Source organism: Lissotriton vulgaris, chromosome 2_1 (assembly GCF_964263255.1).
Source record: "Lissotriton vulgaris chromosome 2_1, aLisVul1.2, whole genome shotgun sequence".
Taxonomy (NCBI): Eukaryota; Metazoa; Chordata; class Amphibia; order Caudata; family Salamandridae; genus Lissotriton; species Lissotriton vulgaris.
Window position 1 is genome coordinate 1517962316 of NC_141687.1, and position 27984 is coordinate 1517990299.

A 27984-nucleotide genomic window follows, 5' to 3' on the forward strand; every position below is an offset into this window, starting at 1 on the left:
ATTGGTTAGCGAGTCTGGGTTAGTGTGGAGGGGTAAAATGCACCCTTAGATTGTGTTTTGATTAGGTAAAAAAGTTTTTGGGGACGGGTCTTGGCTTGGTCTCATTGATTACTGAGGATGTCTGCTTTTGATCGTCTGATCTTTCTGTAGTAGGAGTTTCTCGTAGTTCTTAGTAGTTTGCGGTGATTTGCGAATTGTGCTGATCTCCATCGTCGTTCGATTAATCTTACGGATCGTCTGTCCTCATTGAGTCTTCCATCGTGCCATGATTTTGAGTCTTTTGTTCAGATTCTCTACAATTGTATGGGAGCGACTATGTCTAATACCATGTTCATGGAGTGGAAGTAGTGGTTAGTAAGATCTTGAACATCAGCTAAGCCTTCAGGGGGAAGGAGGGAGTTGGTGCTGGAAATTGTGGCTAGTTTGGCAACGATATTTTTTAGATTCCTCTTTCATATTTTAGTTCTCTTGGGTTGAGCAGGGTAAAGATTTACTGATACATTGATGAAGAATGTGATGATGTGGTGGTCTGACCAATCAAAGGGTAAGATCGTTTCAAGCTGAGTGGATTCAGCTTTGGAAATGACCAAGTCAAGAATTGAGCCTTTATGGTGTGTGGAGCTGTTACAGATTTGGGTGAGGTCAAGGTCCGAGAGGAATGCTTTGAGGCAATTGACCGCTGAATCATTAAGGTCATTCCAGTGGAGATTAGGTCTCCGAGAAATATTTGAGTATTTTGTTGTCCGGCATTAGTAGAGACAATATCCATGAGATGTTCGATGAAGGTGAGGTTATCACCTGGTGGGTGATAGAGAGTGTGCAAAGAGCACACTGGCTTGTTATTAATAGTGATGTCTAAGCACAGGTATTCGCAAGAGGAGAATACTGGAGAGTGGGAGCAGTTAACTGAGAGATTGTTACGATGTATGCTAGCAATACCACCACCTGGTTTATCAGTTCTGTATAGTCGGATGATATCATGGTTTGGGGGTACCAGTATGTCGACGATGGGTGTAGAAGAATCATTTAACCAAGTTCCTGTCAAAATTAGCAGGTCAGGTTCCTGAGTGAGTATAAGGTCAGCCATATTATGTTATGAAATTTTGTATAGCGTGTAGCTGCCTCAGCAAAGAGGCGTCCCAGCGCTGTCAGCAGAAAAAGAACCGAGCCCTTAGTGGGACTAGGGCCTACAGCATGGGAAAAAGATGTGTTTTGATTGCCTTCCGAAATACCAAGTAGTTGTTCAATCTACGGATCTGTAAAGGAAGGGAGTTCCAAAGGTTTGCTACCAGGGTGCGAAAAGAACCTCCCCCAGTGCACATCCTCCTCACCTGGTGAACAACCACCAGGTGCTGCCCCATAGAGCGAAGTTGGCGGGTGGGTACATAGGGCAAGGGCAGGTGGGCCAAGATATCTGGGGAAGAGGGATTCAGAATATTAAAGGTCATGCAGAGGGCTTTAAACTCAATCCGCCTAGCCACCGGCAACCAGTGGAGTTGGCAAATGGCATTAGGTGTAGAACAAGTGACCGAGAAGAATTCTAGCAGCCGCATTTTGGACCCTCTACGGTGGCAAAATGTCTGCCTTGTTTGTCCCTGAATAGAGCGAGCTGTCATTGTCCAGTCTCGACAAAATCGAAGCCTGGACAATGACTATCTGGGTGAATGTGTCAAAGAAACCCAGCAGAGGTTTGAGCCTCCGCAATACACCAAAACAAGTCCCTGCCACTTTTTTTGTTTTGACTTGAAACTGAGGGCCGAGTCCATCTAGAACCCAGATTTTTTATCACCTGCTTGGGGGCGGGCATGCAACCTAGGGTTGTGGGCCACCAACGCTCACTCCATAACTTAGAGTCTCTTCCAACCAACAACACCTCAGACTTGTTGACATTGAGCTGCAGACAGTTGCCAGACATCCACTCGGAGACAGCAGCAAGATCGCTCTGAAACTTGAGAGCATCCTGAGTAGCATTGTCAGAGAGTGCCACTACCAACTGAGTGTCGTCAGCATAAGAGACAATAGTAAGCCCTCTGCTCCTGGCCACAGCAGCTAAAGGTTGGACATACAGATTGAACAGTATTGGGCTCACAGATGAACCCTGTGGCACACCTTGTTTGATAGTATGAACACTGGAAGTGAAAGGGGGGGCTGTCACCTGGAGCGTCCTCTCAGAGAGAAAAGAGCTAAACCAATCTAAGGCGGAGCCCACTATTCCAGCCTCCTCCAGTCGTTGCAGCAGGATCTGATGGGAGACCGTATCAAATGGGGCACTGAGATCTAATAATATCAATGCCGAGGTTCGCCCAGCATCTAGTGCTGTCCGGAGATGTTCGGTCACAGCTAGGAGAGTCGACTCCGTGCTTTGACCAGGGCAAAAGCCATTTTGAGAGGGATCTAAAATGTTGTTGTTATTCAGATATTCTGTCAAGATGGAGCTAGTATAGGCCTCAGAAATCTTAGACGCCCATGGCAGAAGAGATATAGGGCAGAAATTCTCCCTCACCAGCTTCCATATCCTAGGGACAACCGCCATGGAGAGGGACATATTATTCACCTGGCACAGAGGTGCTCGGAGCAAAGGCAGAGATTTCATAAATTGGTCAGGCTTGAGAAGGTCAGCAGGAGAGCCAGATTTAACTTTGCTGCATAGTATGCGCAGCTTCGCCTGAGAGATCGACTGGAAGGCCGCAAGAATACATATAGGGAGGGGTCTAAGCACAGAGCTTAGTCACACTGGAACCGGAGGAAAGGATAAATAGATATTTTCTTTCTTCCTAACAAAGAAGGTGGTGATGGAGCAAGGATTTGCATTCAATGCGACTTGCTTGGATTCAGCCCTCTCGTTATAACTTTAATAATTAATCAACATGTTTGTCCATATTAATATTGCATTTTGCATGAATACGGGGTATCTAAGTGAAGCTTGCAAATGTGTTTTACTAACCGTAACATGCTTGCATTAAAATGGCTGCTGCTACATGAGATTTTCTATTGCGCATGCGTCTGTCATACTCATGTGACATGACGTACTCTTTGCTTTGGAGGGAATTTCTCGCTTCTGCTGCTTTTGCTAAGATGTTCGTACTGCTTAACCATAACGCAATAGTTAAAAATAAAGGAATGGGAATAGAGTAGAAATAAGTGGTCTACAGTGAATTCATTTATTCTGTGTTCTAAAACTGTTTCTTTTCCATTTTCATGTTACACTCTGAAACTGGCCTGACTTGTAACACTGTACTCCATCTTTGTTGAAACTGCGACTGCGCGAAAGACTCAAGTCTCTGGAACAATGACCTTTGGACTGTAGCCAAGGAGCTGACTGACTAGAAGATGTTCCTGGGAACCCGAACTTGTGAACCTAAAATTTTAACAATGTATTTGTCAATAGAACATCCATTGTTGGGTGGAATACAATAGTATAACTAGAGTAGGCTTAGCTAATTAATTTGTCCGACTTGTCCGAATAGCTGACTTGTCACTGACCCAACGCACTCAATAGGTGACTAAGAGCAGAGGGCTGCAGACCAATCTGTCAGAAGATTCGCGGACCCAATCGGGGTCCGGGAAGCTGAGGTGCTGGCGAAGCACTTTGTCGGTGAATTTCATAACCCAATCGGGGTTCTGACTGTTAGCTGCAGAGAGAGAGTAGCGCCAGCATTGCAACTGAACTGCTGGTCTTAACTTTGGTGGTCCTGTTCTGATCGAAATCTGGTTTCCTGTCCAGATTCTAATCTGCACCTGCTGGCCTACTGGCAACTGCAACTTTACGGGTTCTCCTGTCTTTCAAACTGACCCGTGGCCAGGGTTGGTCTTCACACCATTTTAGGTAAATATAAATCTGTGTGGGTTTTTCATCCGATATTTCATATATTTCCTTTTCTTTACCCTTCCTGAACGTAAAGCTTTGATTGTATATATATATATATATATATATATATATATATATATATATATATATATATATATATATATATATATGTTCCCCTTTTCTTACCCACCCTATGATTAGAATCTTTTATAGCATGTTCCGTTTCTTTACCTTTCCTTTAGAATATAATCAATTCGGTTTAGATTTAATAGAGTGTTCCATTCTTACCTTCCCTATAGTTTGAATGATAAAATCGTTTCCATATTATGTTCCCTTTTCTTACTCTCCCTTTGAATTAATGCTTGAAATTGTTTCTTGATTAGAATGTTCCTTTTCTCACCTTCCCTTTAAATTGTTGAATTGTTTGATTACTTAGCATGTTCCTTTTTCTTACCCTTCCCAAAGTATAAATGCTCAAACATTTGGTTACATAGCATGTTCCTTTTCTTACCTTCCCTTATTTGCTATATGATTGAAATCAGTTTAATACATCTTTGCATAGTTACATTTTGATTCTGATTTTCATTATTGAGAGTCTTTGGGTGTTTAATCTTTGGATCATGACCATTTAAGAAACTTAGATAAAGAGTTTTAAAACTTCCCGAGTCTGTGGTTATTATATGAGTGCAAATGCTATTGTTTATTATAAGGATTGGTAAGTCAATGGTATAGGACCTAGTAGGTAAAAATAATCTGGTAGTAGAGCAAAGGTTACCTGATTAAATAAATGAGTTATTGATTATAGGCCCAGGTGAGTATGGTAAACTTATAGTTGAGTGACCTGCGCGCTCTATCAGTGGCGAGGTCCTTACATTGCTGATCCAGCATGATCAGAGGTGCTGTGCATGTCTTCATCGATTTAAGATCTTTAAGTATCGAGGAAATACTTTTAGCCGTATTGCTATACCCCTAATTTTATTTGCAAAGTAGTGTGCCCCTTTCTGATTTATTAGCCCTGTGGTTGTTATATCAGCTGCATGTCTTGAGGCAGATCTACAGTTTAGAAGTATGCATCTAAGATGAGGCTTGATGAGGGTTGTGTTGAGTTCTTTTGTGTGGGGGACTCGCCTAAGGTTATTTCCAATTATACCTCTAGAATTGTGATTAGTAATTCTGTGAGTATTGGAAGGGATAGTTTGGATTACAGAATGTTTCTGCAGATTGTCTGAGTGCAGTGTGTTAAGGGTGGAATGCGGGAGATCATTGGAACGTCGTAGGGAGAGTATGCTTTTGGTCGATGAAGGATTTACCCTTCGGATTGGAGGAGCTGAGGTGTTGGGGTAGGGAACTGTTCTCCACCTTGTGGGCAGCTATTTTAAGGAACGTGCGTGCAGCTGTTGGGTGAATTTGGAGTGGTTACTGTGGAAGTTTGTCCTACATTCTTGTTCAGATCGTTTGGTCAGGGGTTGGTGTAGAATCAAGTCATGTAGACTTTGGAGGTCCTCTTTGACTTGTCGTAATGATAGTAATATCTCATTAAGTCTGGGGTCTGGTGTGGGAGGTAACGTGCTTGGTGATTGGAGTGTGGGTAAGGGAGGTGTGGCAGGGTCACAAATGAGGTTTGAAGGTAAATCGTAGTCTGGGTCTTTGCGTTGCGGTCTGCCTGGGTGGCTATCAGGAGAGGGGGGGTGGACTGATGGGAGGTGCAGAGGTATGGGACGGATGTGTGTGTCATGGGGTTAGGGCAGTGGGAATGTTGATGTTGCAGGGGGAGGAGTTGGAATTAGAAGGATGTAGGTTATCACCAGGCTTGTCTATTGGGTCTGGGGTGGATGTAAATACCGATGGTGTCATAAGCAGGGAGTGTTCTGAAGGGGAGTCAGGAGGGGAGTTTGGAAGAGAACTGAGTTTGGAAGTCACAGGGGAGGGTGGATGGGGTTTTACAACTTTTTCCTTAAGGTGAGGAAAGATGTTATCCAGTAGGTTTAAACTACGGTCAGATGATTAAATGAGGACGTTCCCATTGTGATATATGGTGATTGTAGCTGCGGCTTTGTAGATTGGGGAGGGGGAGATAGAGGTCGTGAGACCATGCACTGTTTTCCTAGTAGAGGAAATTGAGAACAGGGCTAGAAAGGGTTTCCTCCATTGGCCTCTTCTTTTGGTGTAAAGAATGATGTCTGTAGTTATGTATCCTTTGTTTGTTGAGAAGTAAGGATCTAAGATTGGAGCTTCGGGGTGTGATTTTAGTACATTGTTTTTAAAGCAGTTGGTAGCTTTTTTAGTAAGGTTGGGGGGTATTTAATGGTATAAGTATGAATATCTGTCCGCTCCATAGTGGGGTTGCCGTTAATTAGTGAGGGTAAAGAGGTAAATGATGGACTGCAATTCAATTTAGCATAACAACCAACGGTGAGATTAATTCACGCTTTTCACTCACATATTTTATATTTCCTCAGTTTTAGTAAGGAACATTCACAGTAAGCTCTATGGATTAACACAAATATGTTTTCACCAGTGCTGCCTAAAGGTTTCTTCTGAGAATTATTTTTGAGTACCTCTACATAGAGGTTTATATTCACAATTATTTAAACACAAATAAGTAAATGGGGAAACACTTGACACAATCACAGTTTACAGAAGGTAAAGATAGGGAGGGGGTCGAGTGATACATGAATACTCATGTACCTGAGGCTGGATAAACCAAAGAAAGCATAGGTTTGTGGATACCTTCTTTAACATCCTAAATTACGCTGTTTGAATTTTTGTGCGCCAGCTTCTATCAATAATTAAAGAAATAAACTAACAAATAACACCTAGTCCAACATTTATGTAGTATTTCTACAAAGGCATTCAGTTACAAGCAAGTTTTTAGTGAACTAAGAATTAAATGTGCAGATGATAATTGTAGATTCTTTTTTAATCAAAGACCCTTTAGGGTCACAGCAGTGGATTCATAAAACATTTTGGAGTCCTTGCTCTCAACAACATTGTATGTATTATCTGCTAGTTCGTGTCTTCCTGGTGTCATGCCAAGCAATATTGAACTATATGGTAAAGCTTTCAGAAACAGGGCACATAAAATCAGCTAGAAGCTCAGGCTGCTAGGAATCAGAAAAACGTGCCAAAAATATGGGAACGAACATTGATGAAACCATTTCATTTTATGCTTTCTAATTTTGTTGTCTTACAGAAAAATTATTTCATATAGAATATTAGAATTCAGTGTCCACTCTAGGAAAGTCACAGTAAGGGTGGCTTGGTGGATGTTTAATCGAGAAGTGCATAATACTAAAATAAGATATAAGTAAATAGCACTTGCAAATGACACTTTATTTACCTGATAGTTGCAAGGGCACATAGACCCCTCTTCATAATTGTCATTCGTAATGCAACTGTGAAATCAAGGCACTGCTCACAGGATTTTCACTATTCCAGCAGTTGAAATCTAATAACATTCTCCTTAATTTTCCTGCCCTGCCTTTTCCCTCCTCCCCTCTTTCTATGTATACAATTCCCTGCCCAGACAATGGCGTTCACTCTGCTAATTCAGAGAAATGGGAGGAGGTGGGATATATGAAAAAGACAGAGGGGTAGGACAGAAGTTTTGTTCAGTAGTGGAGTAAAGGGATAAGAGATGTATAGCAAGGCAAATTAGGTACAACGAGTAGTGAGTCAGAGGGAAAGGTAGGGAGAGGGGTGAATGGTAGACAAGTGAGGTGCAGAGAGAATAGAGGTAGGGGAGAGGAAGAGAAAGATAGATGAAGTTTACACAAAGACTGAGAAAGGCCAGTTAAGGAGAATGTTGGGGGTAGAGAGAGTGCTAGAGTTAGAGAAGTGAAATAGAGAGACCTTTAAAGAGAAAGCAAGGTGAAGAGAGATGTGAGGTAGAGAGGGTAGGATGAAATAGAGGATATGGTACAGCGAAATGAGAGAGAGAGAAGAGTTAGTGATAGATAACAAGAGGTAGAAAAAGAGAGGTTGCGTGATGATGTAAGGTAGTGAGAGAAGTGAGGCACAGAGATAGACTGAGAGTTAAGGCAGTGAAAGAGCTAAAGATGGGTGAAGTAGAGATCAGTCAATTGAGGCAAATGCAAAGTGTTGAGAGAAATACGATACATACAGATGTGTTAATCAAATAGAAAGGGATCAGAGGAAGCTGAAAGTATGGTACAGAAAGATAGAGCATGATATTGAGCTCAGGAAAAGAAGCAGGTGATGTTGAGAGAGAGATTAAGTGGATGGCGGAGAGACAGAGGGGCATATGTACAAATATTTGGCGTAGAGCAGTGCCGCAAGCCTTCTAGCTGCGCTGCCCTACATCAAACTAAAAGGGCAGGAATGTGCCATATCTACAAGATACGGTGCATTCCTGTCCTGTCTGCTAGCGCTGGTGCACAAACTGCAGCCGAGCGCCAATGCAGGCACCCTTACACCATGGTGCAAGGTGTCTGTGTTGGCATGCCCGTTTTTGTGCAGGAAGGTGAACAATGAAGGAGGTGTTTTCCTCGTTCTCTGTGTGCTGCTGGTAAAAGGAAAAAACATGGGTACATTTAAATATGACTCCTCGTTACGCCTGCTTTGGGAAGGAGTTTGCTTTGGCGCTGCCCACTATTTACACTATGTTGTAAATCTGGGGCAGTGTCAAAAACCATGGGAGTTGTGTGGAAACGCCAATAGCAACATCCACAGAATGCCCTTTCCACAGAGAGTAAGGCATTGCCTTAGTCTATATTTACAAGGCTTTGAAAAGCCACACAGTGTGGCTTGGCGTGGCTTTGCAAATATGGGCCGGCACACTGTGCCTCCGGAGCGTCACAAAAGGGACCCTCCATTGACGTAAAAGTGCAGAAGGGGCAAGAGTGGTGAGATGAAACAAGCCGTGAGGTGCAGGCACAGGCGTATGTAGAGAGAGCTTTTAGTAGAAAGGTTAGGATATGGAGAGATAGGCAAACAGAGTGTTAGAGAAAACATCCTAATCACTTTAGAAAGGGGACCTTTGAAGTCTGAAACCCTGACATATGTTGAACGATTGCATCATTACAATCTGTGATTAAGAATGTTCATGCCTAGGATCACCTGCGTGTTTTAGTTTGAGTTTGCAGTTTTTATATGGCGCGTACATGACCCAGGCGTATAAGAGGCTTAACATGAACACCCGATTACATTAACACTGTCTGATTTTTTAAGGTGCGGGGATATGACGTGATTTGCCCAGAATCATAGGATGTTGAGTCGTTTTCAGAACTTTAACTTGATTCCCAGTTCTGAAGTTGGCAGCAGCTTTACCGCATCTCCTCCCCTAGCTTCACTGCCTTTAATAAAAGGTGTCATAACCAGGAGAGTTTTACTTTTGTATACTTTTCTATTGTTTTTTTGACCTTTTCTCTGCTGCTATCCTTAAAGAACATTCAAAAATCATCTTTTAAGGACCTTAGGGGCAGATTTAAGTTGGACTTGCTGCACTTTTGCGCCACAGTTGCGTCACTTCTGTGACGCAGCGGCGGCGTAAACCCTGCGCCACGTTACGACCTACTTACATCGTGACGCATCTATGGAGATGCATCACGGTGTAAGGCCCTGCGCCACTTGAAACCTGCGTCAGGTTTCATGTGGGCGTTTCCATGCAGTGTGGGCGTTCGGTCGCAGGAACGCCCCTGAAAAGTGACTCAGTGAAATCTACAAGTTTCACTGAGTCACTTTACCAACGCTGATGCGTCAAAACCCTGCTCCTGCTTGTAGCAGGGGTAAGGCTTGACACACCATGTTACAGATAGGGCAAAGTTGGAAAAGTGCTGGAGTTGCGTGCCGCACACAACACAACTTCAGCACTGCGCCAACTTCACGCCCTAGATACAACACGCATTTGTTTATTCCTGCGCCATGGTGCGGCGCATTGTAAATGCGGCGCATCATGGGTGGTGCAAGGATACATTTGCGTGCCGTATCATTCCTGGCGCATCTCTGCTGATTTGCAGAGATGTGTCAGGCAACATAAATCTGCCCCCCTGGCTCTGAGACGGGAACACCCATATCCAAAAGGAATGAACTCTGAAGCTTTCAAGCGTGAGGCGCATTGGGAGAGTAAGGACGAGTGATGTAGGAGACTCTGAAGTGACAGCTTAGGTGCTGGAGACTATTGTGGTTAATTATTCTCAGTCTGTGACATCCTGATCGCAAAAAATTGTACTGCAATATATCATTGTCTAAACGTGCATATATTTGTGGAAAGTAACTAGCTCCAAATATGTTGGCAGTGTCATAACCAGGAGAGTTTTACTTTTGTATACTTTTCTATTGTTTTTTTGACCTTTTCTCTGCTGCTATCCTTAAAGAACATTCAAAAATCATCTTTTAAGGACCTTAGGGGCAGATTTAAGTTGGACTTGCTGCACTTTTGCGCCACAGTTGCGTCACTTCTGTGACGCAGCGGCGGCGTAAACCCTGCGCCACGTTACGACCTACTTACATCGTGACGCATCTATGGAGATGCATCACGGTGTAAGGCCCTGCGCCACTTGAAACCTGCGTCAGGTTTCATGTGGGCGTTTCCATGCAGTGTGGGCGTTCGGTCGCAGGAACGCCCCTGAAAAGTGACTCAGTGAAATCTACAAGTTTCACTGAGTCACTTTACCAACGCTGATGCGTCAAAACCCTGCTCCTGCTTGTAGCAGGGGTAAGGCTTGACACACCATGTTACAGATAGGGCAAAGTTGGAAAAGTGCTGGAGTTGCGTGCCGCACACAACACAACTTCAGCACTGCGCCAACTTCACGCCCTAGATACAACACGCATTTGTTTATTCCTGCGCCATGGTGCGGCGCATTGTAAATGCGGCGCATCATGGGTGGTGCAAGGATACATTTGCGTGCCGTATCATTCCTGGCGCATCTCTGCTGATTTGCAGAGATGTGTCAGGCAACATAAATCTGCCCCCCTGGCTCTGAGACGGGAACACCCATATCCAAAAGGAATGAACTCTGAAGCTTTCAAGCGTGAGGCGCATTGGGAGAGTAAGGACGAGTGATGTAGGAGACTCTGAAGTGACAGCTTAGGTGCTGGAGACTATTGTGGTTAATTATTCTCAGTCTGTGACATCCTGATCGCAAAAAATTGTACTGCAATATATCATTGTCTAAACGTGCATATATTTGTGGAAAGTAACTAGCTCCAAATATGTTGGCAGTTGAAGGGATCATGCATTCAGGGCATTTGCTCCCTTCCACTGAAGTTTGTTCCCAGGGGTTGAGGCTATTTATGATTTTCGTAAAGGGGTGGTAGGTTGTGCCGCCTCATCCATGAACAATTCTGTGTTTATATCACCTGAGTTTTATAGGTGAAAGTTGTCAGCAAAGCAAAAAAATTATGCGATTATTTAAACTCAATCAAATGTTCCCCTAAATAGCAAAATCTTGTCAATGATGGGTGTGTGTATGTGTGTGTGCGTGTGTGTATGGTGCGTTAGATGCTGTGTGTTAGTCACTATAAACACTTGGGCAGAAGATGGCAGCAGTGACTTGCATGCCTGGCTCTTTCAAGCTTTCAAGCATCTGGAAAGCCCTACAAAGCTCACATCAAGGAAACTTCAGCCTGATTGGCCTCCATGCACTGTGCATAGGCTTTCTGGAAGATTTTGTAATCCCCTTGGACTGCTAACGTGTACTAAATTGATTGTGCTCGTGCCTAAAAAAACATGGAAAACTGGCTTACACCCAATTGGAACATTTTCATTTAATTATAAGTCCCTAGTATAGTGTCAGTCAAAATACACTTTATTCGATTTAAAACAATCATAAAAAAGGAATAAAATTACAAGCAAAATTAAAAATCAACAATTCATTAATGTACAAGGTCAGTGCTGAGCCCTAGTTAGCCTATTATTCATCATATATACATAAGTTAAAATCAATAAAAACAATACCTTGATTAAAATAGAGCATTCAGTGGGACTCGTTTGTTCCTAATTCTAAATGCTGCCGCTAAGAAACTTGCAACACTAAAGATAATTTAAGTGTTGCCCAACATCTGGAGGTAAATTAATGCAGGCCTGACTTGAATAAAGCCAGCCTCACTCAAGACAGGTATCAAATATTTTTTCCTTGCGGTAGCATAAAATACACATAACATCATAAAATGCATGGTATCTTGATAAGAAAATGTGTCACAATCACGGGGAGGGGCATCTTCTGGTTTTGCCCAAGATTGGTAACAACCTAATGAATGATGGATCATGTTAAACCTACATTTTGTTAATAAGAATCTATGAAGAGGTTTGGTGACAATTTTAAGGTACGGTTCCAGGGAGGGGGTGGTGGTTAACACTAGGTATGATCTTACTGATGGTTTCACTAGTTCCTTCTCCTCTCTGTCTAAGCGTACCCTCTCCAAAAAATGGTGCTTATCCATTTGACATCTTCTCTCCTAATACTGGATGGTGACAAAAAAAGTTTGGGTCTTCCTAGGGATGCAAAATTGTTTTTTAAATAGTTCAGCCAGGGTATTTTCATAGCATGATCCATAGAAATGACATCCAACAGAATTACATGGTTCAAAGTTAGTTCTGAATTGAGCCATGTTTTAGCCCAGAAAAGTAGGGGTGCCAATTTCAGCTTGTCCGTAATATAGGACAAGCCCACCTCCTCATGGATGGAAAAGGTAGGGGTGGATTTAGGGACAGATAAAAAATGTCTAATAAGCCCATTCTCTACCATTTGAATTTTATCATGAGTAGCATAGCCCCACAAAGCGGACCCATAAGTCGCGATGAGGATACACTTGCTATAATAAACGTTCAAGAGTGCCTCCATCGACCTGGCCCCCAACCTTTTTGAAAAGCCCAACAAGGCAGACGTGGAACGGGCCAAGAATAAACTCTTCGCCTTTATCTGGGGAACTCACGTCCCCCTCTCGTCGAAAAGGACCCCCAGATAGGGAAAGACTGGGACCCTTGAAACCACCTCGCCCTTACAGGTGAAAGTTTTGGATCTAGGCTTACTTCTCTGTCGGCCTACTATCATGAAGTGCACTTTTTTTTGCGTTGACTCTTAAGTCAAGGTTCTCCATGAAGGACCCAAAGAGGTCCAGTAGGGCCTGGAGGCCATTACCAGTGCGCGCTATTAAGACTGCATCGTCCGCGTTTAGGAGGGCCGGAACATGCACTCCTCCTACACGCGGGACTTCTGCCCCCCTACCTCTAGGTGTTTTCCCAGCCCATTGTGTAGATGGTAAAAAGGAGGGGGGCCAGAATGCACCCTTGGCGCACCCCTTTCTCCGACCTGAATCTGGACGTACACCTACTTTCCTTTGTGACCCGTACTGTGGAAAATAGCTCCTGGTGCAAAGAAGCCATGAATGTGACTAGAGAAACATCTATCCCTATCTCCAGTAGTATGGACCACAGCTTGGACCTGTTCACCAAATCGAAAGCCGAGGAGAGGTCCATAAAGGCCAAAAAGAGTGACCCCTCCCCGGCTACCGTGTATTTGGAGATTAAGAGGTGCAAGTTGGAACATTGATCCAGGGTGCCTCGTTTCTCTGTAGTATAGTGGTACAATGTGTACCTAAAGCCTGCAATTATTAAATGTTACTAGAAGGCTTGCAGCACTTATTGTGCCACCCACTTAAGTATCCCATTACAACGTGTCTCAGGCCTGCCACTGCAGTGCTTGTGCAGTTTTAAATTGTCATTTCGACCTGGCAGCATAAACTTTTTGCCAGACATAAAGCCCCTTTTTAAATACATATAAGTCACTATTAGGGGAGGGTCTAAACAGTCCATAGGGCAGCGTGCATTGGGTTTGAAAAGGTGGACATGTGCTTTTAAGTTTTACATGTCCTGGTAGTAAAAAACTCCTAAATTAATTTTTCACTGCTGTGAGGCTTGAGTTACCTTATTACATTTAATAAGGGCTAACGTTTGATTGGGAGCAGGTAGACTTGTCCTGTTTACACTTATGTTGTAATTTAAAATCCTTTTTAATGGTAAAGTCGAATTGTAGATTCAAAATTTTAACATTTCACTTTTAGAAAGTTGACATTTTCCTGCCCTAAGTTTCTGAGGCCTTCTAGGCGTTTCCAGCTGCCTGAGTCTGTTAACTACTCCCCCGTCAGGAATGCGTATTGGACCCAAATCAGGAACAACAGGACCTGGGTGTATCTGGGATGGGTGCAGTCTGCCAGAATGGTGGAGCTGTTTTCTGCCCGCTTACATTTCAAAGAAGCTGCATCAGCACACTCATAAAGAAGGTGATGGAAGGCTTTGACCACTTCAGACATCTTGGAACATCGGCAGGGAATAAGGGAATCCCAGAACAATCTGTGGAGGTAAAACTCCAGACGTTTCTTCCACTTCATATCTGGCATCAAGTGTAAATAGTGGATCCTCAGACCAACTCTTCATTACACTCTTGGACCTGTGTATGAATACAGAAGGACTGCCTTGTACTCCAGGGGACTGTCCTGCTGCTTAAGGCCTACTTTGTTCCTCAGGGACTGCTCACCAGCGTGAGGCCTGCCTTGTTTATTACAGGACTGATCTGCTTCTACCAGACAACTGCCCTGCTTCCTGAGGCCTGCCTTTTTTTTAGAGGACTGCCCTTCTGCTTGAGGTCTGCCTTGTTGCTTGAAGGAGGAGGACCATTCCTTAAACCCAGGACTACCTCTGTGACTGCAAGGGTCAGTTTGCTGACCTCCTGTTCTGAGCATCAGGGACACAACAAGCTCTAGATGTCTCCCAGCAACTTCCCAGCTTACCTGCTGTAACTGACCCTGCCTGGACATGCAAATGGACATACCTGGACCTTCAAGTGGCCCTTCCAGAGCCCTGCTTGCTTCTGCTGGAGTGAGTTGAATTCCTGATCCCCAAAAGGTGCTTTCCCAGGTTCTGGACCTTGGCTAGCATCAGTTGAACTTCTGCTGTGAAATCCTGAAGTTTTGAACTCTGCACGCCAGACTTTGAAAAGTAGGTTTTTCAGCAGGACTAACCAGGTTCCTGTCAGTTGGCCACACTACCTTGCAGTTGGCCTGAACTAGTGAATTTGTACCGCTCTAGTGCGACCAAATGCGCACAGTTAGCGCTTTCTGTGTCTTGGTGATATTTTTACTTAAACTTTTAAAATTGCATATTTCTGATTCTACTAAGTTGATTTTTGTCATTTGGTTTCAAAATCTTTAATTTTTTCTCTATTTTTCTAAATTTGTGTGGGATTTTTCTTGTGTTGTGTTTTTACTGTAATACTGTTTAAGAGCTGCATAAATACTTTACACAATGCCATTAAATTAAGCCTGACTCCTTTGTGCCCAGATAACAGAGGGTTAAGCACAGGTTAATTTGGTGACTTTTGTGGTTCACCCTGACAATGATTGTTGCTTCTGAGGGGTCAATAACCCCATCAACTAAAAACCTATTTTTTCACACCCAGTAATTATGGTTCATTTTTACTCCAATACAATTTATCTGGTTTGACCTGTTGAAATGTATCTGGCGAAAAAAGCAGTAGTCTGTTGTTAGCTGCCAAGCACATAATTCTAAAATTTGTGCTAACAGTAGTTACTTCACTTACCCATTTATATGAGGCAATCATAATGGGGTCATTGTATCAAAAACATATATGGCTAGGTTAGAGAAAACATGGCTTCCAGAGCCATCTAGTGGTATAGCTGTGATAGAATTGCTTTCAATTACAAATGTATACATTATTTTTGCTGAAAGAGTGAGTGGCCCTGGAAAGCATGTTTCCTGGTGCACTATGCTTCCTCTGCCACCCCTTAGGATGGCCCTAGTTGTAGGAGCCAGAATGTAAAACCACTGGGAGGCTGTGGGGTTCTGTGCTGTGCCCAGTCACAATTAACGGTCTTTTGATGTTGTCACTGGACCTTTCACCCCTCTGAGCCCCAACAGCATCCTCAGCACTGGAGACATGGCTCTCTGCTGTCATCTACTGTGATCCACAGGTGACACATTACATAGACATACATCAAGACAAAGTAATAGTCCACCTACATTCTCGGAACCTAGATTCTGCTCCAATGACTGAGTGTGTCTTTGCCTTTCACCCAGAGACGTTTTAAGGCATGGGCAAAATGGGCTGGAGTCAAGCTATCCAGGCTGATGAAGGCTGATAGCCGGAAACCGGTCCTTGGATGCTTGATTCCGGTCTGGGAAAGACATGGCTTGGTAGTTCGGACTGGACTGTTCCCATGAGGCACAGGGTCAGAGCTGATTTGCATATAGCCAGTGTCTAACCCAGGGTGGTGTGGAGTGCAAAAAACGATGGATTTAGGCCCAGATCCTTGTACTGGGGTGAATGTATGACATTGTTCTACATTCTGTCCATCAACTGTGTTTTTTGCAAAATGGGCTGTGGCCCAGGGCTCCAAACTTTCAGGGGGCCCCCTGATAGAGCCAGCTCTGTTCTGCAGAGAATATTTCCCTGATGACCTTGAATAATTATTAAACAGATTATATTAAATAATGTTTTTCTTTCATTTATTTTTATTGGGCGTGATGTCTGAAAGTCTATTACAGACATTTTGCCGAGAAATATGTTTATGTTTCATGCAACATCTAAAAAAAACTCACATATGAGAAATGCGAGGGGGGTCCCAGAGATTATTTGTAGGAGTGTTAGTTAGTGAGCTGCTACTGTGTTTCAATATTGAAAACACTATCCCTGAATATTAGATATAAACACATTTACAATTTGGACGAGGGTGCCTGTGCACTCTCAGTGACCTGGCCACTGAGGGCTTGAAGGAGCTGAAATTGGATCATAAATTCAAAGCTGTTCCGAACAGGTGCCCCCAACATATGTTTGGCCCAAGGCCCCCAAAATCCGTAAAATGTCCCTGCTATCACCCAGTACGATGCACAACTACCTTTTGGATATGTATACAAATACCAAATACATGCATGCATAGTTTAGAATTCAGCAAGGCCAACTCAGCATTTCATTCTTTGTGGTCAGTACATTGAGTACAATTAAATTGTATTATGATCTCTCCTTTCACTTACAGCACTTTTAAATGACAGAGTGATGGGTAAACATTATTAACAGCAGAGCCTCTGCCCATCTGAAGCTATTGTTGATGTTCAGTACTGTCTAATCTCACTGACTAATTTCTTGGTTACTGATGCAAATATAGTCTTTAGGTTCTGAAGGAGCAGGGACTTAGCTATCATTAATATTTTAGATATCATTAATTGGGTTACTAATTGTAAGTAAAAATTAGAACAAAATTATTGTTGCCTACATTTTTGTTACAAAACTATAGCTAAATTGATTGTAAATGTAATATTATAAACAGAGTTGGGGCACTAATTTTGTAAGCAATATTTAGGGCTTGATATTTTTTTCAGATGATGTGTGGGCCATGATATTCTGGTCCCATTCCTTGACTCCTTTTATGGCCTACTCTGTCTTTAATCATCTCGTGAGTGAAACAATGGGCACCATTAATATCGATGATAACAAGCGCTATTGTTTAAGTACCCCCCGTTGTTCTCAAAAGACCTAGGGGTTATGGACTCTCTGATACCAGGGGATGTGTGGGAATCCCACTACACTAAGATTTTTAACCCAAATGGTATCATTAGTCAGGAACTAACTCAGGGAGAGCATTTAAATCCACTGACCGCCCATTATCTGAGTGCCTCTCTTATAGTGAGCGCGGTAGAAGAGGCCCTACAGAGAGGAATACATTTAAAAGCCCCAGGCCCCGATGGTGTCCCTCTTGATTTATTTAAAAGTAATATTCAACTTTGGGCCCCTCTCCTAACAAACTTTTTTAGAGCTGCAATAATGGGCCCTATTCCAACATCATGGCAAGAGGCCATTGTAGTCCCTGTGTATAAAAAGGGAAAGAAGGAGGAGACTCCAAAAGTATAATGCCCCCCACACAATATGGGTTTTGAAGAGGAATGGGGACTAGCAAACAGTGCCTTAATTTGGCACTGATTATGGGCAAGTACATGAAGGCAAGGAAGGTATCTATCCACCTTTCCTTCATGGACTTGTCTAGCGCGTTTGACACCTTTAATAGAAGCAAATTGTGGGGTATGATGCGAGATATGGGTTTTGAGAAACCTTTGATCACCCTATTGCGTAGGTTGCACGCAGGTACCACAGTAGCAATAAGATTTGGTCCCAAGGTAAAAAGGACAGGGCCCATTGTTTCTAAAGAGGGAGTCTGTCAAGGGTGCATATTGGCCCCATTCCTCTTCCTTTTGTACACAAATGGCCTAGAATCAGCCTTAAAAGAGCAGGAGCTAGACTTCCCTAGAATAGTGGGCAAGCGGACGACACGGTTTTAATGGCTTTAACTGCCAATAGTCTCCAGAAGTCTTTGAACACATTCACAAATTTTATGTTGGCTCTAGACTTAAAAGTTAATTAAACTAAATCCTATGTCATGGTCTGTGGACCAATCATACCAAATCTAGAAAGTTCATGGTGGAGGGAAAGTCAATTGATAAAGTTTTGACTTTTAATTGCCTAGGGAATATTTTTACCAATAAATTTACTTGGGAACACCCTATTATATCTAGGGTACAGAATACTAGCCCTGCTGTGGAAGGTCTCTTCCGCTTTGCATGTAAGCTGGGCCATAAGCCCTTTGCGGAACTAATAACCTTATATAAATCAAAATGCCTGTCCACTGCCAAATATGGGGCAGGAGTGTGGGGTCACCCAAAAAGTTTGAAACTCCAAACCCTAGAGAATAATTTGTATAAAAAGATTATTAATGATCCCGAAAAGCGCCCCCTATGGCATTTTGTCATTCTGAGGTAGGGGTTGACTTTAATTCGGATCAAATAAATATCGCCCCATTGATACTCTGGGCAAAAGTTAAAGCTCACAAGACAAATTATTAAGGATTGCATGCTACTGGATAATGAGAGGCTATTCCAAGGCTCCGTTTTGTGAAAAGAACATTGTATGAAATTGGTTTAGGGAATTTTTTTGACAACCCTAACAGCATAGATATATGCACAAAATCGATTATAAAAAATGCATATCGCGCTGAGCTTGATAACCGTCGCTGGCCAGCAAGGCGATTATTTCGCAACAAACAGACTTTTTTATATCAGCAATTTAACTTGTCTTTTACTAAGAATGCACAATTTAGATTTTTGTTGACTAGATTTAGGCTTTGCACATTGCACTATTTAGGGGCCTTTCCTAAGCAGGCCGGTTGGTGCCATAACCTTCCATCCTGTCCCTGTGACAACCTGTCCCAACAAAGCACCCTGCACTTTACCCTTTTTTGTGCACTTTACAATGTCCCAAGAGCTCAGTTTCTTATACCACTCTTAAAAGACATCAGACCATGTAACTTTCAGGAGGGTTTCAACTTTTTGTTATCTTTGTCTACTGATGTAACTTGCATGGCTGTTTTAAATTTTATCAGGATGGCACTATCAATAAGGAAACAATACGAAATGTAATCAAATTCAGGCATCTCCTTTTAGGAATTGGTTTTTTAAACAGGTCTGGAATTTTTAATATATGTGAGTTATATGGTTTTATTGGACTTTCATGTATATAACCCTTCCCTGGGTGATTCATGTATGTTATACTTTTATAGTTAATTTTAACCAAATAAAGTTATTTTTGACTTGACTTGATAACAAGCGCTATTGTTTAAGTACCCATGCAAGTTTTATTGTGCCAGCTCCTGCTTACTATGAATCTCAGCAGCTGTGGAGATTGGCCTATGCCCAGTTTTGCTCTCTTCCGGTGTACACATGCAAGCACATTCATTCTGTCAATCAAAATCCCCTCCAGCTCAGCCTACAGAGAGCAACAGCCACATCAATAATGTCCCCCAGTCAATTCTACTGATGGCAGCTGGCTGCTGTCCAGATTTGATTTACTTTTAAGATGAACAATCCACACAGAAAACTGAAGAAGGGCTTGTACTGAAGCTGCTTGCCTGCTGCATTTTTCAGGAAGTTGTGGTGGAGTTTACACAGTGGTGCTTCTGGTATAGAGGTGGCTGATGGTCCGCCACTTTCTCCAGCCAATACCTGGAGGGCTGAGGCAAGTCATGTCTCTGCTTTGTGACACTTGTGGAAATAAGTGCGGTTAGTGCATGTGCCAGGCATGAGAAAGCAATAGCATGGCTCAGTACAAGTTGATGGTCCATATGAGCTCCAGCTCTATTCTGAGCCAAGCTATTGCTTCTCGAAGAGCCGGCTCTTACCTTCACAAGTAGCAATGCCATCAGCAGCAGTCACAAACCCAGAGCTGTTAATGGAATCTCCACATATAAGATGGACACAGCTTCAACGTGCTGAGCTCTGCCATCTTAGATGAAGAAATTTCCCTCAGTATGTTTGCCGGTAACGGCCACTGCTTAATTTAAGGCAGTGGTTTCCGGTGCTGGGCACTAGCACTTAATTGTCAGGACTTGCACATATGACACTCTGCCACATGGTGGTGCTGTTTGTCTAACTTAGAGTTGAGCACAATTACAGAAGTTTATTAATTCGATATACATTAAAAATGACTTGCATTCTTATAGCTTTGGGAGCGTGGAATAGTTTGAATTGTGTTATTATTATTAGGGGTTGTGGTGGTACTGTCATTGGCAATGCTGGCAAAGGCAATGGGTGCTGCAAGTTGTAGTAGCCTCCTGACAAGGGCCCTGACATCTATTTTTTTTGACGTATTAAGTATTACTATTGGCTGCACGTCGTAGAGGTTAGAGGATGCTGGGATTCTAAGCTGTCTGAAGCTATTTTGTGAGGTGTTTCGTCTCATGTAATGAGAACATGTATCAATTTATGTTCCAATGCTCATCTTAGATAATGTGATTTCCCTGACAATGCAAAATAATTTGAAACAAAAGGCTAGGTGTGGCATGTAGCTTCCACATAGGCAGTGCCAACCCACACACTACTTTAGAAACTACTCAACATTCAAAAATATGCTGAAAAAATATAATCATTTGCATATTGACATGAACAGATCCAAAATCCTGATGGACAACACAATGAACCAGTAACCGAAGAAGGCCACCCACAAAAGCTAGTCATTGAAGAGGGGCAAGCTAATGCTACTCTTTGTATGTACCTATTATGTTATATGTTGCGTGTTGGTACGTGCTGTGTGCCGTGTACCAACTAGTAGTTCTGTAACACAGCTAAATCTCTCTGTAGACAGACAATCTGGGAAGCAATCAAATCTACCATATAGACAATTTTGTCTGCCATTATGTGAAAATGAAGAAAATAAATTAAGAAAAGTTGTATAAGGAAAACATATGGACAAATGTTATTTATATAAAGGTTAAGGCTAAGGGAGGTGGTTCTGTTTATAATTGGTTTAGACTTATGAAGGTGGTTATGGATATATTTTCATTGAGAGATAGTTATGTGAGGTGAAATAATGATACATTTACAGGTATTTAGGAATTAGGTTACGGAAGACATTAGAGGATTGACTCACAAAGGTAAAGTTACACTTTTGTGTATGTGCTTTTATTTCTAATCACAAACTATGAGTTATTAGTAAGTTTACAATAGTGGAGACCCTGTAGTTGGGGCACAGGACTACCCACAAAAAAGACAGGCCTGTCCTGGCTTCGGTGACATGAGGATCATTGGCTTGGGAGCTGTGGGAGATGCCTTGAGGGGGTAGACAAAGACACAAAAGGGAGGGCATGCTTAAGACTGTCTGATGTACCTTACCTTTAGTGGGGCATCATGCTCTCGGCTTTGGCCATTGCGCTTGGTATTCACCCTCTTCCGGCGCTTCCGGAGGACAATGTAAATCTGCACATATACCAACAGTGTGACGATGAAGGGGGCGTAGAAGGAGACAATTGAGGAATAGACAACAAAAGTGGGGTTTTCAATGAGGCATTCATTGTCAGCTGTAAAACAAAAGGGCAAGGCATAAGTTCAGATCAATCCGGCGTAGCTGCTATGAAAATTTGCTCTCAGTTGACTACTCTTAAATCAAATCACATTTTGAAGTTTCTACTTTTTACCCCTTTGATAACTTGTTCCTTAGTTAGTTTCGTGGAGAATGTAATAGTGTTCTGACAGATTTAATCATCCCAATTCTGTCTATTTTTGAAAAATAAAAATAAATAGTTTATTCTTATTTTATTGAGACCAAGGGTGGGCTAAGTTAAATATCATTTTCTCATGTAATACATGAATTTCTCATTGAGAAGCATTGGAGGGCTTTGCATGAAAATCTTAACTTTGGAGATGCCTTTCATTATGCAATCTCCATTTTCAACATCTACTCCTGAGTATGTGACCTAAAGTAGCTTTTCCTCACAACTGTCACTGTTCAGTCACTCCTGAAGCAAATGTATAAGATTTGCTCATTCATATATAACTCAGTCGTAAGAAAACATAGCTGAGGTATGCCCATGCTGTTTTAGAAAGTCAAAGAGCGAATGCTGCTGGTCTAAGACATGCTTCTATATCACCCATCAGTTTGCGCAAGCTATGACCCACAGGCTTGAACAAAAAGTAGACACATATGTGCATACATTAATTTAAAAAAAAAGGTTACATTGCCTTCAATCACTGTTTAAGGAATAATACTTAGTAGAAAAATGCAGGCTAGTAGAGAAAAAATATTAAGTGGGATATTCCGAATTAATTTCAAGTTAAGATACATTTTTGATCTATGTTACACTGAAATTCTTGAAATAGTAAATAAGTAATTAAAAACCACGTTCAGTTTTGTAGCTGAGTAATAATTTCAATAGATCATTGCCATTCAAAAGTTCCCAGCTCTTGAGTAAGGCGACTCAAATTTGCATCTTGGATCACTATACTACCTTACCACATGTGTAAGATTATCCAATGCCACCTTAAACAGTGGATTAAGTGTAAGTGCTCCAGGCTCCTGCTACAACCCTAAGAGGCTGATTTCCTAACATTTTGCACTGGCCTTTTGTCATACAAGTGACGCAAACCATCACAATATGTATTTTTCATTATTTACATTCCAGCGCAAAACTTGTTTTGCACTGGAAATTACCTAAAAGTAATGCAAAGCACTTCTTTGTATTACTTAGCGTCAACAGGGCATTACATGAGCGTTCTCACACTTCTTGATGCAACACCCTATCTACCCAGAATGGGAGACAGGGTTTAACATAAATGTATGTATGTATTGCGACTTATATAGCGCACGTATCACCCGAAGGCATCAAGGCGCTTGCCTTGGGAACCCGTCCTGGCTTTTCCCTGTGAGATAACCCCTACTGGGCATCCCCAAGGTGAAAGCCAGGCATCCCGCAGCGGGTGGGCCGCCGTAGTGGAGATTAAGCAGCTATTGCCCAGAGTTGCAGCGTGGGACCCCATGATTAGAATAGGCAGCGAGGCGAGAATTATCGAGTCTGTGGACATTTTTGGGTTCAGGACCCTGCCGCGTCGGGAATTGAACCCTGGTCCCGGGCCAGACCTCTGCATCAGGGTCTGCCGCTCTAATCAATGAGCCACACTTCTCCACACTTCTCCACCAATGAGCACCTTTTGAAACCAGGCATTAAAAGGAGAATTGTTTCATTTTTCCTTTTTTCCGACTTTGCATGTGTACGGTACTGTCCAGCACACATACAAAGTAGGATTTTTTTTTAAATGTTGTCTACGCATAAAATGTTGTATTGGAAGGGAAGTCTTCAAGTACAAAACCTAAGCTAAACTTTCGCACACACTTGCAATACGGCGGGAAGGTGTGTGCATGGCTCACTGCAGCAAAATTCTGCCCGGCGCTAGGGAGAAGGGAGTGGGGAGCCATCTCACTAGATCTGGTGCTTTCCTATTTTCTCCTTGTCACACAACGCTGCGCAGCATTTTTGTCTCATGTGGAGCATTGGGCTACACTTTAGTAACATTTATGGCATCTGTGCTGTGTTGTGTTGCACCTTAGTAACTCTGACCCTAAATGTTGTCCAAAGCTGGTGGGCATGAATTAAACTTTTTCCTCTACTTTATCCATTAAGGACCAGGGAGGAGTAAACACACATGTATTCCTTGCCTCATGCTATGGATTGAAAGAAATCATGCATATTTTCCCTTAACTTTTGTATCCTACTACATGAATCATCAGTTCTCCCCCTTATGTATGCACACCATCTTGAAATGATCCCTCCTCTGTTTTTGTTCTAGTCGTGATGTCTACCATAGCACTCTGCTCCTCTATAAATAGATGTTTAATGTACAAGTACCAACACCCAGTTCTCTGCACACGATGTACGCCTTGGTGTCATAATTGTCGTCTCTCTTTTTTACCTACAAGCAAGGGTGTTTTGGGTCTGCAGGCCTTGTGCTCTGCAACGTGCATCTCTCAATGGCAGATTAACCCCTTGGTCGCAGCGGTAATTCCGCCGCAACGCTGGGGGGGTAGAGCGGCGCCACCATGCTTGTGACGGAACCACGCCTTAATGAGCCACGGGCGGGCTGTGCATCTGACGGCATGGTTCCGTCACAACTCCGCCCTCTCACTAATTCGCCTGCACAGGTGGGGAATCAGTGCCGCGTGGGCGGAGCGGCCACAGCATGACGGAACCACGCCATCATGAGCACACACCACCGGTGGCTCATGACGGCATGGTTCCGTCACAAGCATGGAAGGGGTTAATAGACACAGGGGGATATTCTCAAGGACCAGCGGTACCTATCGCAAACGCCAGTTAACATCAGTAAGAAACTTATCGCCGCCTAACCCTGAAAACAATTGCAATGTTAGCGGTGTATTAACAAGCTGTTGCTACATGGAGATAGTAACAGGGAGCGGCGGTGAAAACTGCTGCTAACATCAGCGCAATGGTGATAGGAAATCCAGCTTTAGCTGGCGATAACCACCAATAGGCCCATTAGCGGCAAAAAAACTCACGTTAGTCATCTCAACACAAGTTTTTGCCTCTAATCCAAAAAATAGCCTATCAGTCAACCTCCAATATAAAATAGGCATACAAACCAAGAAAATGCAGAATGGAGCAGCCAGAGCCATGTGCAGCACACATCAACAACCCCTGCAAGCCAGCCAACATCCAGGAGGACCATGATGAGAGCAAGGATGCCTTGCTGGACCTGCACCTGGAGTTTTGGTGCCTTGCTGGACCTGCCCCATGAGCCCTGATGCCTTGCTGGACCTGCGCCTGGAGCCAGGATGCATCACTGGACTTGCGCCTGGAGCCAGGATGCCTCGATGGACCTGCGCCTGGAGCCTGGATGCTTCGCTGGACCAGCGCCTGGAGCCTAGATGCCTCGTTGGACCTGTGCCTGGAGCCTTGATGCCTCGCTAGACCTGCGCCTGGAGTGAGATGTGGAGGAGCTGTGGAGTTGATGAGCTGTGGCGTTAGACATTGAAGCACGACAATCGCCCGTACCTGGTGGTGAAGTCTGGCAGGTCGCATGGAGACACGTTGCTGACCTGTGTGAGAAGACCACCTTGCAACACTTAGAGCTGTCAATGGTAGAGGCGTTCTACCACTACACCGGGGTGCACGAAGGGGATTACCAATATTGTGCACTGTCTTCCTGCATCACATGCCCCATTATGTTGTACTGGCCGTATGCTGTTGAGGGTGAGGCCCCTGGGCTACGCCGAGCTTTTGTGGTGTGCACGCTGCAACTTCATGCCTGAGGGAGCCCTGCTGCATCAACTGCATCAGGCGGTCCACCAGCGCACTAGGCGGCGACTGTTGTACTCAGCCTAGTGAAATCACACCTGGCTGAGGCTCCTTCTGGCTGAGTCACAGATTTGGAGTGAGTGCAGTGGATTGCGCCACAGTGTCAATGTCCAAGTAAGGAGAAGGTGGAACGCATAGCACAAGAGGGCCGGGGGCGAGTCGCTCAGGCCTATCACACGTAGATGACGCTCCCCCCAGTGGTGGCACTTCTGCAATGGCGAAAGAGCGTTGCCCCACTGCCTCAAGCAGTACAGAAGAGGAACAAACACCACATGAAGATAACTCAATCAATCAGGGAAATTGTAAGCGTGCTACTCCCCCGTGATGGTCTCAAGGCGCAGAGGGGGAGGGGGGGTCCGCAGATCTGTTAGCTGAAGAGCCATGTCTTGAAGGTCTTCCTGAAGGTGTTCAGGGAGGGGGCTCGTCTTCTGTCTACCGGTTGCTCGTTCCAGGTCTTGGCTGCAATGTAGGAGAAGGATCTTCTGCCTGCTCTGGCTCTGTAGATGGTCGGTATTTCGGCAAGTGCGAGGTTGGAAGATCAGAGGTTTTTTTTGGGTACGTGGAAGTTGATTCTGTCGTTGAGGTATTTGGATCTGTTGTTGTGTAGGCATTTGTCAGCATGAGTGAGGACTTAGAAGGTGACTCTTTTCTCCACGGGGAGCCAGTGGAGTCTTCGTAGGTATTGGCTTATGTGTTTGTGCCGGGGGAAAAATAAGGGATAACTGACTAATGTAATCATGATCTGTATCCTCATCTAGGACTGCTTCGGACACGGAGCAGGACATGGTCAGATTGGCATGCCCACTCAAGTGTGCAATAATCGCTTGGCCGGCCTGCTCAGTCTTCCAAGAGCAGTCATGCTCACTTCCCTGTTCGCAATGCAGGCTGCATTACAGCCTGCATGGAGAACATGTCCACCACTCTGGCCCCTAGCTGCATAACTTGTCCTGTTGCCAATTACCAATCCCACAGCCTGACTGTCTACTTCCTTTTCCTGGAAGCAGACGCAGGAGAGCACAAGCTACGAAGACACAGGACCCGACTTCGAGGTAAGACTTCCCTCATGAACATTTTCACAACACCCGCTCACACACACATCCCCGTGTCCATGCCCCATCCAGTGTTCTTTGCGGCATTTACCATCTCACAGCTGTCCAGCCCCTCCCCCAGCACTTCTCAATGGCGGCCGCTGTGCGTCCAGGCACAGTGGGCATACCACTAATGTGCCAAAGGCACATACGTAGTTGCGACACATGCCATAACAGGGCATTCCATTCTCATGCATACTAATACAAGGCACATTTCAACAGTAGAGTCGGTGTTGCATATTCTCATTTCAGTGAGTGCAAGCCAAAACTAACCTTTGCACCCCAACCCCAAGAATGAACCCTGGAATTCCTTTTTGAGCCCCCATAACACACCCAAAAATCTGATTTGACCCAAATGCACACCCCAAATTCCATATTTTACTGCAAATGCACACCCCAAATGCCATATTTACTGCAAAACACACCCTGAATTCTATTTCCTGCCCCAACACACAACCCAATTTTCATATTTTATATCTGAAACCCATACTCACCCAAAAAACTTTAAATTACCCCATTACTGACCTCACAATGCATTGTAATCAAATGTACTTTAAAGGCACCTGCGTTGTTGGAGTTGCATTGTTGACAATGTACTGTCTGCATTTTAATGGTCGTCTCCCGTGCCAAAGGCAACTGCCGTTTGCGTCCGTCTACCCCTGGACCGCGTTCTGCACCAAGGAGCCTTCCTTTTGGACACTCCACCCTATTTACTAAATGAAGTAGACAGGGTTTAGTGTGCAGCACTTTACAGAACACACACAAAGTGGGAATATAGTTAAAGTCAGTCTATGCATGGTATTTTGTACTGGATCGGTGCCCTTCGAGTACAAAAACTATGCTAGACTCACAGAGACACCCTCGCACCTTGGCGCAAAAGTGTCTCCGTGGCTCACAGCAGCTGATTTTAGCGCCGGCTCTAGGGAGAGGGGAGGAGAGTGCCATATTTCAGTAAATATGGTGCTCTCCTCCTCTCTCCTGTTTACGCAACGCAGCAATTGGGGCTGCTGCCCTGCATGAGTAGTAAATCTGGCCCTAGGTATCTGCCTTAGCGCATCGGACCACTTGTTCTTTAAAGGATAAACCACTGCTGCAAAGACTCACAACTGCTTCCAGTGGTGGACAGGCTTCACATTGAGTACAACCACATAAAATCGATTCTAACCCTTCTGAAGCCTGCCAGCCCCTGAGGGTAGAAAGACTGGTACACTGCATGAGCATTATTCATGTTTACTCCTTTTTACAATGCTAGAAAGGAGCACACCAGCAATAAGCGAAACCTCTGCATATCTTTGGCAGTGGATTTCAGCATTAGAGCAGTCAGAAAAGACCTACAGTATGTTATAATCATTCCTAAATCCTTGTCTAGCAAAGGTGTTGAACAAAAGAATACACAGCAGGTGAGGTAATGCGTGGCTCCAG

General features: G+C 43.7%; 1 protein-coding gene across 1 annotated transcript in view; it reads right to left on the reverse strand.

The window, feature by feature from the left end:
• The window catches only part of DRD2 (dopamine receptor D2), a 1101420-nt gene that overhangs the window by 163481 nt on the left and 909955 nt on the right, over positions 1–27984 (reverse strand). The window contains exon 6 of the mRNA XM_086957378.1: positions 21501–21685. Coding sequence (XP_086813504.1) covers positions 21501–21685 — 185 coding nt within the window. The remainder of the gene's footprint in view (positions 1–21500; positions 21686–27984) is intronic.